Source organism: Pelodiscus sinensis, chromosome 12, assembly GCF_052426305.1.
Source record: "Pelodiscus sinensis isolate ZL-2025 chromosome 12, ASM5242630v1, whole genome shotgun sequence".
NCBI classification, from domain to species: Eukaryota; Metazoa; Chordata; order Testudines; family Trionychidae; genus Pelodiscus; species Pelodiscus sinensis.
In genome coordinates, this window is record NC_143063.1 from 37,304,870 (window position 1) to 37,324,102 (window position 19,233).

General features: G+C 40.2%; 1 protein-coding gene across 3 annotated transcripts in view; it reads right to left on the reverse strand.

The window, feature by feature from the left end:
* Positions 1-4,829: 4,829 nt before the first annotated feature.
* Positions 4,830-19,233, reverse strand: part of ADAMTS18 (ADAM metallopeptidase with thrombospondin type 1 motif 18) — a 129,498-nt gene continuing 115,094 nt past the window's right edge. For all 3 annotated transcript variants that reach the window (XM_006122438.5, XM_075940029.2, XM_075940027.2), the window contains exons 19-23: positions 18,554-18,758; positions 14,803-14,994; positions 13,344-13,556; positions 11,033-11,180; positions 4,830-6,922 (exon numbers count right to left, since the gene is read on the reverse strand). In XM_006122438.5, coding sequence (XP_006122500.2) covers positions 6,807-6,922; positions 11,033-11,180; positions 13,344-13,556; positions 14,803-14,994; positions 18,554-18,758 — 874 coding nt within the window. In that variant the 3' untranslated portion in view covers positions 4,830-6,806. The remainder of the gene's footprint in view (positions 6,923-11,032; positions 11,181-13,343; positions 13,557-14,802; positions 14,995-18,553; positions 18,759-19,233) is intronic.

The following is a 19,233-nucleotide window of genomic DNA, read 5'->3' on the forward strand; positions in this document are numbered from 1 at the left end:
GCAATCTGGGCTCCAAACCCTGCCATGTATTTTCTGTGTGACTTTGGGCAAGTCATTCATGCTCTCTGTGCTTCAATTCCCTGTCTCTAAAATGGAAATTTGATTATTTGCATGTCTTGCCCATTTAGAATGCAAGCTATTTGAAGCAGAGACTGTGTCTAGCACAGTGGGGTGTCAGGCTTGGCTGGGGATTCCAGGAGCCACTGCAAGACAGATGAATAATGACAACGTATCAATGCCAACTGATTTCTGTCATTTGCAGTCTGAAATATTCTTCCTCGAAGGTCCAGAAGACTGTTTCCTGTAAAATTATTTCTTTCTATGTCCATTGCAACCCAAACAGCCTTTTTCATCTCTTTCTGATAGGCAGCAGAGAGAGGTACTGAGTGACACTTTTACAGATGTGCTCTTTTTCCCATATGCATCATTTGCCCAAACCACTAGGCTCATTTGTGGTTGTTCAAATCACTTCTGTGAGGTTGTCTAGTTCTTTCATGGGAGGTGGTTTTCTAAATTATGTCTCACCATTTTTCCTTACATTATTTGGCAGGAACCATTAGAAACTATTGAAGTATTTTTCCCTTGTGTTTGAATTTGAGATCCAGAGATGAAGTCTGGAATATATGCCTTAACCTTCTCCAGATAATCCAAAGCTTTCCCCTCTTCTCTACCATTTTTGCATAGAATGGCCACAAAACATTTTAGTTCCCTGTTCCTGTTCTCAACATATACCATCTGTGTATCACACCTTGAAGATTACAATACTTATACTAAGGCTGTGTCTAGACTACATGCCTCTGTCGGCAGAGGCATGTAGATTAGACACATAGGCAAAGGCAAACGAAGCCGCGATTTAAATGATCACGGCTTCATTTACATTTACATGGCTGCCACACTGAGCCGACAAACAGCTGATCAGCTGTTTGTCTGCTCGCGCGCTAGTCTGGATGCTCCCCTGCTGACATCAAAGCCCTTTGTCAGCAGCCCCGTTATTCCTCGTGGGATGAGGTTTACCGGGGCTGCCGACAAAGGGCTTTGATGTCGACAGGGGGAATGTCCAGACTAGCGCGCGAGCTGACAAACAGCTGATCAGCTGTTTGTCGGCTCAGCGCGGCAGCCATGTAAATGTAAATGAAGCCGCGATCATTTAAATCGTGGCTTCATTTGCCTTTGCCAAAAAAACAAATCTACATGCCTCTGCCGACAGAGGCATGTAGTTTAGACGTACCCAAAAGGAAAGCATATTGCGTTGAATTGCTAGCTGAATTTGGAATGTTCTTGATACTGTGGTTTTAATTCAGACTTTAACTTAGTGTACATGTTGGCTTGGATTTTAGGGTTTTTTAAAAAGAGATTTTTAGATGAGTGTAAATTAGGGAGGGATAAAAAAAATGTATTTTTGCTACTTTATGTGGTGGATAGAGCAACCGCAAGGGAGTTCTGGGTGGACATTACTAATGAGTGAAATTGTCTGAACTGTTTCTTTCCTAGCATCTCATGTTGCCACTCTTATTTATATCAAGTTAGTCTTTCAGTTGCATCATTTAACTCAAATTTTAGCTATTTAGTTGATTAATTAATACTTCTGCTTTAGTTTAGCTTTTATGGGCTAATGAGCTTGAGGTTAAATGAAAGCAACTCCAAGCGTTAAAAGGGCCCCCAGGACCCAATATCTGAAAAAAATTAATCAAACACATGAAGCAAGACAAAAGCACAAATTTGCCCTAAGACTTGCCCTAGATTCTGGCAGTAGCTGTGCTGATGGGAGGCAAGTAATGTTTGTAACCCCAAGTAGTAAAATTTCTGAAAGAAGTAAAGGTTCAGGAATGACATCTCAGCATTGACTACTATTCCTGTGGAAGTGATATACACTGTGGAGGAAGTGGACAGGACATTGAGACTGATTAGGCTCTTGTTCACATGAGACTGGCTGGTGAAGCACGCGGGGTATTCTTTCTAGACATTGTATCATCTTATTTTCAGATGTCTTTTGATGGAACTGAATATTCTGTCATGCCATAAGCTCTTTGTAGTCCCCTGCAGTCTCTGAATGATAACCTTTGTTTATGACTCACCACCTACTTTAGCATTCATCTCCTACACCCTTCGGCTACGTCTACACTGGCATGATTTTCCGAAAATGCTTTTAACGGAAAACTTTTCCATTAAAAGCATTTTCGGAAAAGCGCATCTAGATTGGCAGGATGCTTTTCTGCAAAAGCACTTTTTGCGGAAAAGTGTCCATGGCCAATCTAGATGTGCTTTTCCGCAAAAAAGCCCTGATCGCCATTTTCGTGATCGGGGCTTTTTTGCGGAAAACAGTACTATGCTGTCTACACTGGCCCTTTTGCACAAAAGTCTTTCGGAAAAAGACTTTTGCCCGAACGGGAGCAGCATAGTATTTCCGGAAAAGCACTGATGATTTTACATGAGATCGTCAGTGCTTTTCCGGAAATTCAAGCGGCCAGTGTAGACAGCTGGCAAGTTTTTCCGGAAAAGCTGCTGACAAGAGCCTTCTTGTTTTGACTTGCTCTTTTGCTCACTCCACTATTTTGCTCCCTCTCTTCTCAACTGTCCACTCAGACCTTATTGGACATAATTGCTAAAGTTAAAAGGAGAGATGGGGTACGTCTACACAGCTACATTATTTTGGAATAACGGACATTATTCCAAAATAACATAGTCCATGTCTATACACAAGCAGTTATTTTGACATAATGTTGAAATGACTGGAGGACTGCTTACTGCACCTCCTCTAACCCTCATTGTACAAGGAATAAGGGAAGTTGGAGGAAGAGTGCTCTATTTCAAAATAAGTGCTGTGTAGATGTTCCCAAATTTGAAATAAGCTATTTCAATTTAAGCTATGCAATTAGCTTAGCTCAAGTTGCATAGCTTATTTTGAGTTTAGACCTGCTGTATAGATGTACCTATATGGTGCTCTATGGTTCATGCTCAGTGCTCTTTCAAAGCCCTACAAAATGCTCAACAGTGACCGGGCAGCTGGTGTTCTATGACCAATGCTCTATTACACAACATAATGATCTCACTTAATTTGTGTTCCTCTTGTCTGATTACTGCATCCACTCCTTATTTCTCATCATGTGACTGACTGTAAGCTCTTTGGGTCAGTGGCCGAAACTAAATGTGTATGCAGTGCACAGTGTGTGCAGTCACTGATTGTGTGGCACTACAATAGATATAATATCAATAATAAAACCAATAATTTTTTGTGTGAATGCTTTTGCACAGGAGTCACTTAAAAGGGAACTAGCAATTTGGATCCTGTTGCTGTAAAACCACATATAGCAAAATGCCAATTTGCTTCCAGCAACACTTCAAGACTTCCAAACACCTACGGTAATTGATTTTCATTTAACAAGTCAAGCCATTGATAACCTATCTGTTCAGTTTCAGCGGTATGATGAAATCTGACTGGGAAATGCAGGTGTTTCTTTTTCAAAAGTCACCATTCTGCTTTGTTAAGTGAGACTTGGAGTAACTAGCTCATTGAAAACAACCAAACATTGCAAACTCTGTTAATCTTCAGGGCTCAGCAATTCCAGACAGATATTAATTTGGGGTTTATCCAGCAGTTTGACTATACACATGTATGCAATATTGCCTTTTTTCCAAATGTTTGTCTCCGGCACTGTGATTCATTTGCAGCTGTCAGTCTATTTTAATTCCATTGTCTGTCCCAAGTAGATTATTATTCAAGGTTCTAATTTTTATGGCAGTGTATTAGTAACTGAAATCAATGTGCCAAAAGTTGCATCTACACTGCATCTGTAGCTCGAAATAAACTATACAATTTGAGCTACGCAAATTGCATAGCTTATTTCGAGTCGGTTTCTAAATAGCTTATTTCGTAATTTGGCACTGTCTACACAGCACTTATTTTGAAATAAATTGCTATGCTGAAACATCTCTTACTCCACTTGGAATGAGGTTTACAGGGACATCGGAATAGTGAGCCTATTATATATTTTGAAATAACGGATGTGCTCAAAAGATGTGGAATAGCAATTTTGTGATACCGCTGGTATCCCGAAATAGCGCTGCAGTGTAGATGTAACCAAACTGTGCTCTGTGAGCACTTGACAGTTGTTATTCAAGCAAATAGTCCAAGGAGAACTCATGAACCAGACATGATCTCCTGAACATAAAAGGGTTTTTTGTGATTGTTCTGCTATCGTACTAATAAAATCACGAAGCTATAGAAGGCCCTTTTATGTATGAAATCTAATCTCCATTTATTGCACACTATTAATTCAAACAAGATGCATCTTTTACCATATGTAGTCAAATTGGCAGAAACAATGTGCACCCTCTGTTGAGTAAACTATGGTACATTTCAGATGACTCTTCAAAAAAGGTGACCCAGAAAGGTGAACAGCATATATCCAACATATATTTCAATTTCAAGAGGAATCTTATATCTGGCCTAATTCATGAAAGTTATGAATCAGTCCTGCTGCACTGAATTCCCACGATGTCCTACTTGAAACTAATTTTCATTCTATTTCAGAATCTCAATGTAATTCATAGTAACTGGCTGCTGATTGTTAGGTGTTTTTTTCTTGTTCTGGATATACGTAAAGGATAAAAAAATCCAGCTGTTTGTCCATGATACTTTTGTATGGTACTTAGATATACACACTCTATTTATATGTCTGTAATGTAATATGAAACCCCTTCTCTCTTTATGAAACTGTTCCTATAATTAAATTTATGTACATACTAGGATACTGTATTGTCTTAATACAGAGCAGTTTGGCATTTTTTTGCATGAGCACAGATAAACACATACATCATTTACATTACTCGGCATCTATTTATAACCTCCATATTTTATTCAAGAATTTTACAAATCCAAATATAGTGAAACAGTTAGAGTACTTTATTATAAAACTTATAAAATAATTAAATATTACACTTATATTCTTGTTTTTTACACCATAATCCATATTTCGTGGCACTGTCATTTTCTCTTTTGAACTGTTGTCACTTACTTAAGGAAGTAAATGATGAAATATAAAGGAAAAGCTATGCATTAATAAATTAATTATTTTACATCAAATAATAAAAGGACACAATTATAAAAACAAAATAAAAAAACTTGCAGTTTTCCAAGAAAAAAGTTATAATTATACAAAGTCCAATATCAAGACAGAGCCTAGTTGATTGAGATATGTTTCCAATCAACATTTCTTAAAGTATCAGAGAATACATGTTTTTCATTTAAATTGTTGCAAAAGGAACTGCTAATTTTAGCTGACCACTGTCTGGCATTAGTGCTGAGATGGCTAATCCTAGTTTGAAATGATACTTTAAAAAGCAGTAAAATTGAGCTACATTCATCAAAAGAAGTTGTGGGATTGGGTGGAATTAGATAAATAGGTCCCTTATAGCCACTCCCCAGAAAATTACAGTAGGACACAATCCTATTTCAGTTACAATGGTTTTGGCAAACAGATTGGTTTTCTTTTTCCAATGCAGAAACATTTTAAAGATAGCATTTAATATGTGACATCTACTGACTTCTGGATATTGAAATGACTACAAATATCATTGAGAGTGCTCTAAAATGTTAAAGGAGACTAATCTAAAAAAGTATATTTTGAGGATTATGATAGTCTAAAATATAATTGAATTTGATTTTTCTGATGGCACTACTATTTTTTCTACTTGATATTTCATTTATCGATATTTAGCCATTCTGAGGCATCTGTGTGACTTAACAGATAAACATATTCTTGCTATTTCTTTTTTGCTACCTGTGAACCAAAATTTGCAGAGAAAGTTTACATAAAAATAAATTATTCTTCACCATAGTAGCATTCAAGCAATTTAACTTTGGAGAAACATATTTTGAAGTTTTATTATTGAAAAAAAATTAAGTTTAAACTTTTAAATAACTTACCTAACATGCTTAGAATGAAAATGATATAACCATTGAGCACAATAAATCTTTGAGTTCCTTGAGTTAGTCAAAATGTGAAATTCCATTTTATTTATATTACACGGCAATATTAAAAGTTCCACATATTTCTACCGGCTGAATATTTCTAGGAATACATTTCAAGTTGCTAGTTAACCACCTCTGAGTTTCTACACTAAGTAGAAAGTGAAAATTTTCAAAACAATAAAAACATTAGCATGATGCCATACTTGCTTTTCCAGCAGCAAGTGTAATGCAGAAGCACCATTTATCTTTGTAGTGCACTATTTACTTATTGTGGTCATAACATCTGTGATAGGCGTGTCACTGCATGCTCCAAGCAACAGCCATATGGACATCTCTCTCATGAGAACTGTAGCAAACCTCCTCTTTACTTTGAACAGACAATATAACAAATACTGAAAAAGACCAATGATGATAGACTGAGATACTGCTGACACAGAATTTACCATCTCTTTTGCCCATATTCTGATAAATTATTCAGATGAGCGTTGCTGACCTTATTTTCTTTCTTATCACATATGACAGTGCAAAATGACATATTTAAAGAGCAATGGGAAGAACTGCCCCTTGCTTGGTAGTGTTCAAGTGATCCCTAGTACCTCAAACTTTAGGGAGGTCAACAAAACAAAACAAAACAAAAAAAATAGCCAGTCCTCGATCACTTTTTAATCTAACAATTACTGTACCTCGGATAGTCCCCTAGAAAGCTACTCCATCGTACGTTTCTCTTCCATCAGTGGTTTATGTGGCATCAGATCCTGCCTTGAAGTCAACTGAATTTCATTGTAAACCAAAAGGGAGAATCCTGTCATTGTAGGGTTGCAGTAAAATATTGTGATCAGTTCTTCCTTGTGCATGATTTACAGCACTGTTTGCCATAAAATTTGTGGTTGCAGACACCATGCTGGGGGACCAGATGACACCACGGGAAGAAATCCAGACAAGAGGGATCATCTGAAAGAGGCAAATCCAATCAATATGTTTAGGGTATATTTCAGCAATTTTGTAAATAAGGCAGTACTTCAACTTATTGATTTCTACACATTTGCAAATGACGTAAACACAAGGGATAATTTCAGCTAAAGAAGAAGGCCTTGTACAATCTTTCTCCCCCAATATCACTGTCTTTTTAATTGGGTTGCTCTGCATTTGATGTAATAGACTGTGGCATGATGGGAGACCAACAAAATACTTTATCGCACAACTCTTCAAAAATTATCCAAGGTGAAATCCTTGGTCCACTGTAGTCATTCAGCATTTTACTATTGGCATTAATGAAGCTACTGAGCCCTATGCTAATGAATATTACTCTACCCTTCGTTTGATCTGCAGAGAAAATAGTTCAGCCTCTGTGAGTGCATGTGTGTTCACATACTACAGAAATAAATCTAAATGTTCCAACCACAAGCTCTGTATGTATGAACAAAATTGCTTGTGTATCCATGCTTCCCAGGTACAGGGAGAAGAGTTCATTTTCAATTATCTAAATTTAAGTGCACTGAAAGGTTAAATCTTGTACCCACAAAGCAAAATCTATTATAAGGTACCTCTTTTTGAGAACTACAGTTTGCATCCTTAAACTGGGAGACATCTAAATTCTATCATTTATATTCACAGTGCATTCATTAAAATCTGAACAAATCCCCAGGATAATAAGCAAGATCTTTATGAGATTACATAGCACAGTAATTTAGAGTGGGATTTTTCAAAAACGTTTAACATTGTCCTTGCTGTGATCCCACGTCAGTGATTACATTCTCATTAACTTTAGTGAAAGTAGAATTAAACCAGCTATGTGTGGGTATGTCTAGACTGCATCCCTCTGTTAGCAGAGGGATGCAGATTAGGCAGGTCGACATTGCAAATGAGGCAGGGATTCAAATATCCCGTGCCTAATTTGCATAAAAATGGCCACCGCGTTTTGCCGACTCAGCACTCTGTCGGCAAAAAGCGGCAGTCTAGAGTGGGATTTATCGAGAAAGAAAGTATTTTTGACAGATCCCTTATGCCTCCCTTATGCCTTGAACATGGGACTGAAGCACATAAGTCACTTAGGCATCTGAAAAGAATTAATTTTAGGACCTAATTCCATTGAGTTCAGTGGCCTCTGAATGACTCCCCTCTTCTCCTCCTTTTGTTGGTTTGGTACCTCATATTCATAAATGTCCATTTTTTAAAAAGTGCAGTTTCCTTTTAAGGTGCTCCAAGTAGTTCGGATTTACAGGCTATAAATTACAATACCTGTTGCTGTGTTTAGCAGAGTGATGGAAATGAGAAAAAATTGCTTGTGGGGAGACCCAACTTGTCTAGGAGTACATGATAACTCTCCTAGAAATGTTTATTTCTTCTCCATGATCTCTCCCTAATGGCTCACAGAGCTGGAGCTGTGCAGCTATTAATTGAGAGTTATTTGCTTCCATGTGATTCCAGCACAGCTGGCCCCATATCTATCTAAAGCAGCACATGGGAGAGTTAGAGAGCGGAGACAAGGTAAATGACCTCCAGAGACTGAAGAACCAGTTACAACACAGGGAAAAGAGCTTCCACAGCTGTGGGGAGGGGGAGAAACTGGCCAAGACCAAAATGAGTAACAGCCATCATCTCAGATATGAAATCTGGACAGAGGAATCATGTTGGAGGTGAAGGGTTTTGCTATCTTATGACAGGAAGTGATTTCATAAATTCACAAAACAAGTTCTGAAGCACAGCAGAACTTCCGGGAAGATTTGGTATTAACGTCCGAGTCTTTAGAACTGTTCAGCCATTTCTAAAGTTGTTCAGTTATTTACTTGTCAATTTCAGGCCTGAATCATCCATTCTTCCAATCCAGGTTGGTTGGAGCTGACTGATGAATCCCAGGGATGGACTTTTGCACATCCCACAAATAAAGCACCCTTGGTATTATTTCTGCACCCTGGGTATTTTTCTGCACCTGTCTTACCTCTCAGGCTCGTGCAATATTATGTTTCCGAAAGGCCTGATGGTTGACAAATCAATATTTATTACAGGTTTTCCTTGCATAGTAAAGATTCAGAAATTAATATAGATGTGAGGGAATACTGTCTGATGGTTAGAATATGAGACAGGGAGTAAGGATGCTGCTCTAGGATTGGAAGAAAGTCAACTATGACCTGGCTGTGGCTTTTGTTGTATTTAACCAGGGCGCCACCTTTATTTTCAGCGCCTATATATAAAATGGGTATAATCATGCTAAAATCCCTCACTGGGGTCTTTTGAGAATTAATGTGTGTAAAGTACTTTGGTCTGCTGGGATGAAGAGCATGATATGGGCCAAATCCTTACTGCAGTGAGGATTTTATTCAATTAAAGTCTTAACATTCTGTCTGGTCCTTACAGTGATGCACAGTTGTTGGGTTGTTTTTTTGGGAGGGTAGAGGGAGCTGGTTGAAGGGAGAAGAGAGGAACCTCAGCTTCTTTACATTCCACATGTATGGGCCAGACAGAATTCCAACCCCTGCACCCAAAAGAGCACAAAGACTACTTGCACCCCATTCCATTAGAATTCCAAAACACCCCAAAGATAACATGGACCCACAGAACAATCAGTTGGGGGCTGGACACAAATGAGAAGCAAAGTGAGAAGTCCCTGACTGAGAAGGAGAAAGACACTCCTCACATTCCCCTTACACACCAGGGCCTATGGTGGCCCAGGCTAGTAGGTTTTCTGTGCTCCAGCCCTGTGGGTGGGTGGTAGGGGGCTGGAATACCAGCACGGGCTCCCCAACGCTAAGCCTTGGGGTCCAGACCCAGGCAATCCAGAGGCTGCATCCAGCCCCCGGGCCTGAGGCTCCCCACCCCTGAAGAACAAGAGCACAAATCCATGTCCACCCTCCCCACCAGACACACTATGTGCCAACCAGGAGAGCTAGTTGACAGTGTAGAGGAGAGCTATCTGTGCCCAACAGAAAGCAGCATGTGAATCCTGAGAGCTCCAGATGGCATTCTCCCTGGGATAGAACATTCTCTCTGGAGAGGTGTGTCTCCACACTGACTGTTCAATGAAAATTAGGTCTATCAGGCATAACTAAGCCATAAGTGACAGCTGCAGGAAAGACAATAGGGATGTACATATAAGAGTTACTTTTGTCACTGTTCATCAAGATTAGCAAAGAGAGGCAAATGAGAGTGAATTGAAGCTATGAATGTCTTCTACGCAGTAGCAGCAAGAACAATTTGCTGCTTCTCTATTGAAAAGTCATTATTTTAACTTTATGCCAATGTCAGTATGGGATGTTTCATCAATAAAATGGATTGTAACAGGGCGGAGGTGAAGGTTATGCACAGTGCAGCCCGATCTTAACTGGTGACAGAAACAACTCAAATCTGAATTGCAAAACAAAACAAAACAAAACAAAAATTTCCCCCCACCTTGAACTTTTCAGACCTACCAGTTAGCCCCTTTTGACTGCTTTAACAGCACTCCATGGCTGTGTCTACACTGGCATGAATTTCCGGAACAGCTTAAAACGGAATACTATTCCGTTTTCAGTTTTTCCGGAAAAGGAGCATCTACATTGGCAGGCTGCTTTTCTGGAAAAGCCCTTTTTCTGGAAAAGCGTCTGTGGCCAATGTAGACGCGCTTTTCCGGAAAAGACTACTGAGCTGTCTACACTGGCCCTTTTCCAGAACAGTGCTCCGGAATAAGGACTTATGCCCGAGCGGGAGCAGAATAGTTTTTCCAGAATAGCGGCTGATTTTGTACAGTAGAGCGTCGTTGCTTTTCCGGAAATTCAAGGGCCAGTGTAGACAGCTCGCAGCTTATTCCAGAAAAGCGGCTGATTTTCCGGAATAAGTGGCCCAGTGTAGACACAGCCCATATGAAAAGGAACATGATGCACTTCTGAATTTTATATTTTGCAAAGCACAATGGTAAAATTGAAAAATGTGGGATTTACGCAGGAAGATGAAAGAAACAAAAAAACAAGAAACAAGAAACCAAACCAACTATTTTGACAGTGTCCCTGACAAATTTGCCAGTGTATAAAATTCTGAGCAATCCAACCTATCACTGAATGTAATTCACAGCTTAGTTTGGGGTTTTACCTTTTCTCTCTGGAGCCGGGCAAAAGTTAGTGTTGCAAGCTCTTGACATCACTGGTTTCTGATGTGGCAGGCACCCAGTTGCTGGCTGTCCTTGCCGGAGGCACTGCACGCTACGGATTTGCACCCCCCCACCACACGTTACTGTACACTACAGAAAATGAAAGATAGAAGTCATAGTCTATAACACAGACGGTTTTCCATGGTCCCCCCAAAATCAATGGAAAGACTATCAAGGGCTTTGCATGAGACATGCAAATTGAAGAGAGACATAAAGACCAAATTTTCAAAAGAGCTCAAAAGCCAGACGTCCCCTTGCTCAGCACCAGCAATCAAAACCAGATTTTCAAGTGAGCGCAGCTCCCATTGAGCCACTGAAGCAAGTGCCAGATTTTCAAAAGAGGCAAGTATCCAACTTGAACTGAACACCTCTGAAAATCCCCTCTGAAAATCTAGTTACCTATTTAGGTAACTAATGGGAAGATGAGACTTTTAGGAAATCTCACTCCATTTGTGTGTTGATCTGTTTTGAGACTTGATTCTCTGGGCCTACTCATGCTGTCCCACCACAGGTAAAATTCCCAGAGAAGCTACAAATGTCAAGGAAAAAAATACGTTTTTTTAAGATGATCTCTGAAGTATTATAAAGTGAGCGAGTCTTTTACTTGCATGTGCTTCATGAAAAGTATGCCCTTAAAATGTGATTGGTATTACAGATTACAGTTACCAGGTACACATCGTTATTGATATTAAATGAATATGTCTCTCATAGATAAATGATTAATAAAATAGGTAAGTTCCAGAAATACAGAAGCTTCATTTCAAGAATGTAGATCAAATACAGACTTGATCCAGTAATCAATCACAGTATTTAAGGAATTCCATACAATTTGTGCAGATGCTCTAATACATTGTGCATATAGATATGTAATGTTCATCCACTGTGCAATTTCAAGAAAAATGGTCATATAGAGTTTGGAAATGGCACAAAATGTAGTGCAGTGGCAGCCCTATTAAGAACACCAGAATGGCCACATTGGATCATACCAAAGTCCATCTACATCAGTATCCTCTGTTATGACAAGGGCTAGTGACGAGGGATATCACAAGTAGTAGGTGACAGTCTTCAGTTTTAGGCCAAAGAACTAATTACTCCAAAATGCAGGACTATGGAACTAGGTACATCATGCCAGAACATTTTCTATGGAATATTGCTAGAAGCTGAGATTGGACAACAGAATGGATTACTTGAGAATTGCACTGTTCTTCTAATTCCCTCTGAAGCATCTGACATAGGCCACTGTTGAAAGACAGAATACTGGGCTATATGGACCATTAGTCTTGACCCAGCAGAACAGATCTTATGACTATATGCAGCAGACACCTGTGGATGATCAGCACTAAAATACAACAGTCCCATTATGGCTGATTATGTTATGTTCTAGCCTTTTTTTTGGAATTGCAGCACAACTCAGCATAGTCTGCTTGTGCAGTTTCCCTAGGCATTACTCATTATTCACACAATGTTTCACCAAACACCCATTCTGCCTTCAATCTGGCTTCATCATTCTCCTGTGAACTTTTGAACTGGCTGCCCTACATATCAGCTATTCCCATCCACTGATTCTGTCATACCTAGTACCATATGTTAGGCCAATAGGGCTGAATGGACGTAATGGAGAACAGAATTTGGCCTGATATTTCCAACTCGGGCATTGGCTGACTATAATGTGTGGTTTTGTTCACAGAAGACTGAAAGGGGAAGGTTATTGGTCTGGTCATTAAGGGTACAGTCACCCAAGTGGTAAATGTAAGGGCTATGTCTACACTGCAGAGTTTTTGAGCAAAAACTTGCTGAGCATCCACATTACAAGCCCATTCTTGTGCAAGAAAAAGGAATAAGCCTTTTTGCGCGAGAGCTCTTGCGCAAAAAGACATGTGTGGTCGGGCAACAGGGGTTTCTTGCTCAAGAAACCTCTATGGCTAAAATGGCCAACAGAGCTTTCTTGCGCAAGAGAGCATCCACAGTGCCACAGAAGCTCTTGCACAAAACACATGGCAATGTGAACACGCTCTTGTGCAATAACTTTTTGCACATGAACTCTTGTGCAAAAAGTTCTTGCGCAGAAAGCCTGCAGTGTAGACATAGCTGAGGTCCGCTATTCCGCAGTGAGGAACAGTAGCACACAGAAGAGTCTGTACACTCCTTACTGACTCCATAAATTCCAAAAAAGGAAGTGGCACTGAGAGTACTGAGGTGGAAGAGAAAGGAGTAACCTACTCCAAATCCTCCTGGTGACTTTTTCTCTCATACCTGTTGCCAGGGTGATGAGTCCCATTCAGACACCATGCGGTATAACCTCTGCAATGGACAAGGGCCTTTGTTACATGCTTCTTCTAGTTCTAAGTTTGGTTTCTTTATGTTCCGACATCTACGCTGAGGGAAGGGGATCCATTTTCCGTGGATGCTTTTTTCACTGCACTTCATTTCCCGCTTTTTAATTCCTGGACCACAGGAGGCTGAGCACTAAAAAATATATATATATATATTTAATATATATTTATACATTGCTGCAAATTAACATCAGTTCCACTAAAGACAGGACAAATTTTTGTGGAAATATGAATGTTTCATGAAAAGTAAAAATATAAAGATCAGGGGAGCGTGTGTGTTTCCATGCTGCAGATTGGACCCCATAAATCCAGGACTTTCTGGTCCAGCAACCTCCGTGGTCTGGCGGGGTCAGGGATGCTGCTGGACCAAAGAGCCCCAAAGCAATGCAGGGGCTGGGAATCCCTGGCTGGGTCAGGCAGCATCTGGGGAGATCCCACCCTGGCCTGGAACACCCCCAACATCAAGGAGGCCAGGTAGCAACCCAAGAGCTCCCATCTGGTGGGAGAATCCCAAGCGTTAGCGGAGCCATGTGGCTGGGGAGTCCTGGCACCAGCCAAGGAACTCCAAGCTGAAGCTGGGCCCTGAGAAACTCCTGGTGGCAGCAGGGCTGAGATGACTGGGCAGCCTCTGCTGGGGAACCTGGATTTGTGGGGTTCAATCTGTAGCATGGAGACAGGGGGCTGAAATCCCCAGCAACAACAGAGTGGGATGGCTGGGCAGCGCCAGCTGGGGAACCCCACTGGCAAAAGGGCCAGCAGCAGCTGGGTGGCCCCAGCCAGGAACCCTGGAGAACACCCTGCGGCAGCAGGACTAGTAGCAGACAAGCAGTCTCCAGCCAGAACCCTGGGAGACACTGGGGCAGCAGGCAGGGCAGCGAGGTGGGGAGCCGTGCCAGGCCAGCTTTAGCAGTGCCAGTAGCAGGGCAGGGAGTCACAGGGAGAGGCGCCCAGGAGCAGGGCAGCCAGCAGGGGATCACTGACTTCCCCACTTCTGGCAAACTCCCTGGTCTGGGACAGCTCAGGTTCTGAGGGTGCTGGACCAGGGAGGTCCAACCTGTAGTATGAATTTTGCCATCTTGGAAACAACTGTGAAGCCAAGGGGCATCTGACATAAAAAATGAAAGTAGGATACAGTCAAATATATTGAGACAAAAACCTAAATTTTCAAAATTGACATTGAGTGCCTCAATCTATCAATGCCCAACTTGAAACATCTGAAAAGATGAAAAGGTGCTCAACACATTCTGAAAATCAGGTGTTTTTAGCATAACCCTTTAGCATTTTTTCCCCTTTCATATGCTCTGTGCATGCTGGTATGTCTGTACTATTACATGAGCTCTGCAGAGAACAAGACACTTATGCAGACTGTAGTACTGTACCTCAGTCCAAGAAGAAACCACCCACAGGAGCCGATCATTTCTGGGGCATCGTCCGAGTACACAGGGCTGCTGAGATTCTGGCTTGGGCTCTCTGCTGCACATACTTTCTGGTAAGACTTTTAGCTTGGAAAGGCTGGTGCCTTTGCAGTGGACATCCCGTTTCTTAATGCCTCTCCCACAAGTCTTGGAACACTTTGGCAGAAAGAAATACTCATTTGAGTTTGGGGCACATCAAATTGATATTTTTGTATTTACAGCAGAACACAGAAGCCATAATGAATCTTATCTGTAGCCACTGCCGTTAACTCAAACCTATAATTCTGTTATGGAACTATGAAATATAATAAACATACTTTTGTGGCACTTTTCATTTTTCAAACCTGGAGTTTAACATTTTATTGTGTAGCCTTAACTAACCCTCATAGCCCTCCAGTAAGGAAGATAAGCATTCTCTGTTCTACATATGGAGAACTGAAGCAGAGAGAGATTCTCTCAGGCCTTAGCAATATAAAGAGGTTGATATCTGGCCTTAACTGCCCAGCTGCGATTTCCCCCAGTGCAAGGAGCTCTCAGCTAGTGTAAAACTACCCTAGTTGGTTGCTACCCAAACCTACACTGGCATAGAGGATGGGAGGAGGCAGATGGCAGCTATACTATAGCAATTCCCAATTAGTGCTTGACTTTAGAGCCATACCCATCTTCTATAAATTACAGAAGCCCCAAGGTTGCTCCAATTTATGCTAAGGCCAGGGCTAGAACAGGTGGAGCTTGCAAACCAGAGACATAATCAACTCAATTCACTGATAGCCTGTGCATCTTATTTCAGAGAATGGATCTCAGTTCAAAAGAAAACTTGGGACAGTGAATGGTATATAACTTGCCTTGGTCAAAGCCACAAAGCAATTATTTGGCAAAGCCATGACTAGAATTTGGGGCATTGTGGCTGTGGTTAGAAAGCATTATAGATGTTATTTTGTTTGTTACTATGATGATTTAAAATCTAAAATATGTATTTTATGGCTAGAACAAAATGCACCAACTGAATATATTCTAAAGTGAAAATTGCAGATTTTATAAGGCCAGGGATAATTCTACAGATTTCCTATCATCCTGTCCTTACTTTCAGTCTGTTGCTTTTTTACCAGAGTTCATCGGGTTAATGCTTTGCATGTAAAAGCCAGTGTCCTGTGGCTACTAAAGTACGTATTAGACTGTAGATATTTTTAAAACATTCTATCCAAACTCAATGCTGCATGGGCTGGGCAAGAGAAACCTGTGCTCACTGAAAAACGGGGGATTTCTGTTCTTCCCATAAACTGGTCTGCATTTTCCCCATCTTTCTGTGAAAAAAGTTTTGACATTGTGAGGGATACTATCTATCTATCTATCTATCTATCTATCTATCTATCTATCTATCTATCTATCTATCTATCTATCTATCTATCTATCTATCTATCTATCTAATCTTTAAGATCTGTCATCATTTAATGAGCTACAAAACTGATATCAATCCTGTCATAGTTTTTTAATGCTAGTACTGTTTGTGAGTGTTAAACAGGACAGGATTTAGTGGTCACCGTCACATAGGGCATGGTGCCTTTTGAAGAGAATGGAACTTCTCATTATCCTATCACGTTATGTAAGACGTACAAAGAGCTACTCAGTGGCCTACAGTATTAGAACAATCAAAAGCAACCTGACAGACAGAGGCTGAGGTTTTCAGAGAGACCTTAAGAAGTTATATGCCCCACTGCCATTATATTTCAATTGGAGCTGAATGCCTAAATTTCTTAAGTCCCTTCGCAAATCCCAGCAAATTCACAGATGTATAGCAAAGGGGAGGAATGGGTTTTCTTTCAGCTTCTGTATGATGTAATAGAAAATCTGAAAGGTTCTCAAGCCCTGCCCCCCCTCCCTTCACCCTAAAGAAAAGCTTTTTTAATGTGTTTTTAACATTAGAAATTCAGGTCCTAGAAAACTTTGATGACTGAATGACTAGTGAAAAGACAACCACAAAGTCAAAGAGTAAAAAGATGAATAATTGAAAGGGGAAAAGTATCTTTAGTCCCCCTGTTAAAAATATTTCCTTTTTTTAAATGTTTGTGATACTTGTTTAATTTCATTAATTAATGAACACCGTGGAATAATGAAATCTTCATTAAAGACAGGAGACCTTGCATCTTCATTAAGATATCAAGGATATATCCTAGAAGATCCCCAGCAGGTAATGTTAGTGGGAAACTTGAACTGACACTTTTATTTCTGGGAGGTGCATCTACACAACAGTGTTATTTTGGAATAACAGGTGTTATTCCGAAATAACAGTGCGAGTGTCGACACAGCAATTCTGTAATTTTGAAATAAATTTGAAATAATGGACATCTTATTTCAACTTCTGTAAACATCATTCCACGAGAATAATGCATATTCCGAAATAGCTATTTCAGAATAGCAGTAGTGTAGACACTCCATTGCTGCTATTTTGAAATAGCTCCTCTCCAGGGTCATTCAGAGAAATTACTCCCCAGTGCCTCCTGGGGCTCTAAATCAAGGTAGCATGTCCATATTAGGGAAGCCTCCCTTGGACTAATTTTTAGGGTTCCCTGAAGTGTTGATGTGATATTTCAAAATAAGCTATTTCAGAGTATTTCTTCTAGAATAGCTTATTTCAAAATAAGCAAACAGTGTAAAAGTACCCTTAAGAAACAGAAGCAGAAAAAAACCATGTGCAAAATAGTTCTACAAATACAAAACCTTTTAACCTGTCTTTCAATGTTTGATACTTTTCTGGTTACAGTATTTTCCTTGTGTCTCTGAACCAAAGCTAAATAAAGTTTAAAACATAAGTGTCTTTAGATTTTTCAACGGGGGGGAAGCATTATTATTTTAAAAATTAAGATAAATTACAGGTTTCCAGTATATTTGTCCTATCTTCTAAAACAGTTGGGACAGCATGTAGAGTGTTCAGGGTTTTCACACATTTCTGAAAAAGAGTATGTACACCCAGAAATCTGCCCAGAGACCATTGCTACTACTTATGCCACTTTACTACACAACTAAATCAGGGTATGTCTACACAACCACCCTAGTTCGAACTAGGGTGGTTAATGTAGGCAACCGAAGTTGCAAACGAAGCCCGGGATTTGAATTTCCTTGGCTTTATTTGCATCTTGCCGGGCGCCACCATTCCACCGTTCCACGAGGAGTAACGGTAGTTCGGAATAGGAAGCCTAATCCGAACTACCTACTCCGTGCCGCGTGTAGCCGCGGGCACGGAGTCCGAACTAGCGGGGCTTTAAAAATGGCGGCGCCCGGCAAGGTGCAAATGAAGCCCGGGAAATTCAAATCCTGGGCTTCATTTGCAACTTTGGTTGCCTACATTAACCACCCTAGTTCGAACTAGAGGGGTAGTGTAGACATACCCTTATTTACTTGGAATGAGTTATACTAACATGTTGTAAATATGTGACTACAACATACGTAATGTGGAGGAGAACATAACTTCATCTTCCTGCATTTCATAAATGTGTGTATGTACTAATGTGCCATTCTAAACCCATTCTTTTTTTCCATTAGCAGTACCTCTGCAGAAAAATGTTAATATTACTGTATGAACTCATATAAGAAACGGGTGGGGGGGAAGCATGACTTTCAGGGAACCATAGAGTCTTGTCCTTCAGAAAACAAGAGAATCTTGTAACTGTGTTTCTATTACATTGGCAAAAGAAACCATTCTTTTTCTCTAAATTACCTGAGACCATGGTCCAGGATTCCATTCAGGTGGGCAGTGTTGAGGATTACATATCTGTACTTGGGCTGGCGTGCTGACTGGACAAAGAGAATGTGCTACCACATCTTCCTTTTGAAAAGTCTTTTTCTGGACACACTGAATTTGGCGACTTTGTTGCCCTCCACCACAAGACTTGCTGCATACACTCCATTCACCTGTCGACCAGCTTAAAAAAGAGAATGAATTTATTTCTCACAAACCCAACATTTTAATGTACCCTATACAATCAGTATAGTGTACAATCCAGTCTATTCAATTGACTGGCATTGGATTTAGATAAATTGACAAGATTCCTATGCAAGACACATTCAATCCATCTGCAAGGAATATTTTGAAACACAAGAAGAAGGAATCTTGCATCCTTTGGTCAGGAACAACTCCCAGTAATTATTATTTTTATTTGCAGTGTGGCAGTGCTTCATGTTCAATCAGAATTAGGGATCTGATTGTGCTAAATGCCATACAACCATATGGAAAGACACATTTCCTACCCCAACAAGGATATGATCTGGTATGAAACAAGACACAACATATGAGTACAATAAATAGTAGGAGAAAGGGAAGGATAAACTCTCATGCAGGTACACAGATAGATATTGAGCAACTTGATGGACTCAACTCATCAGAATGATGCGTTTTTA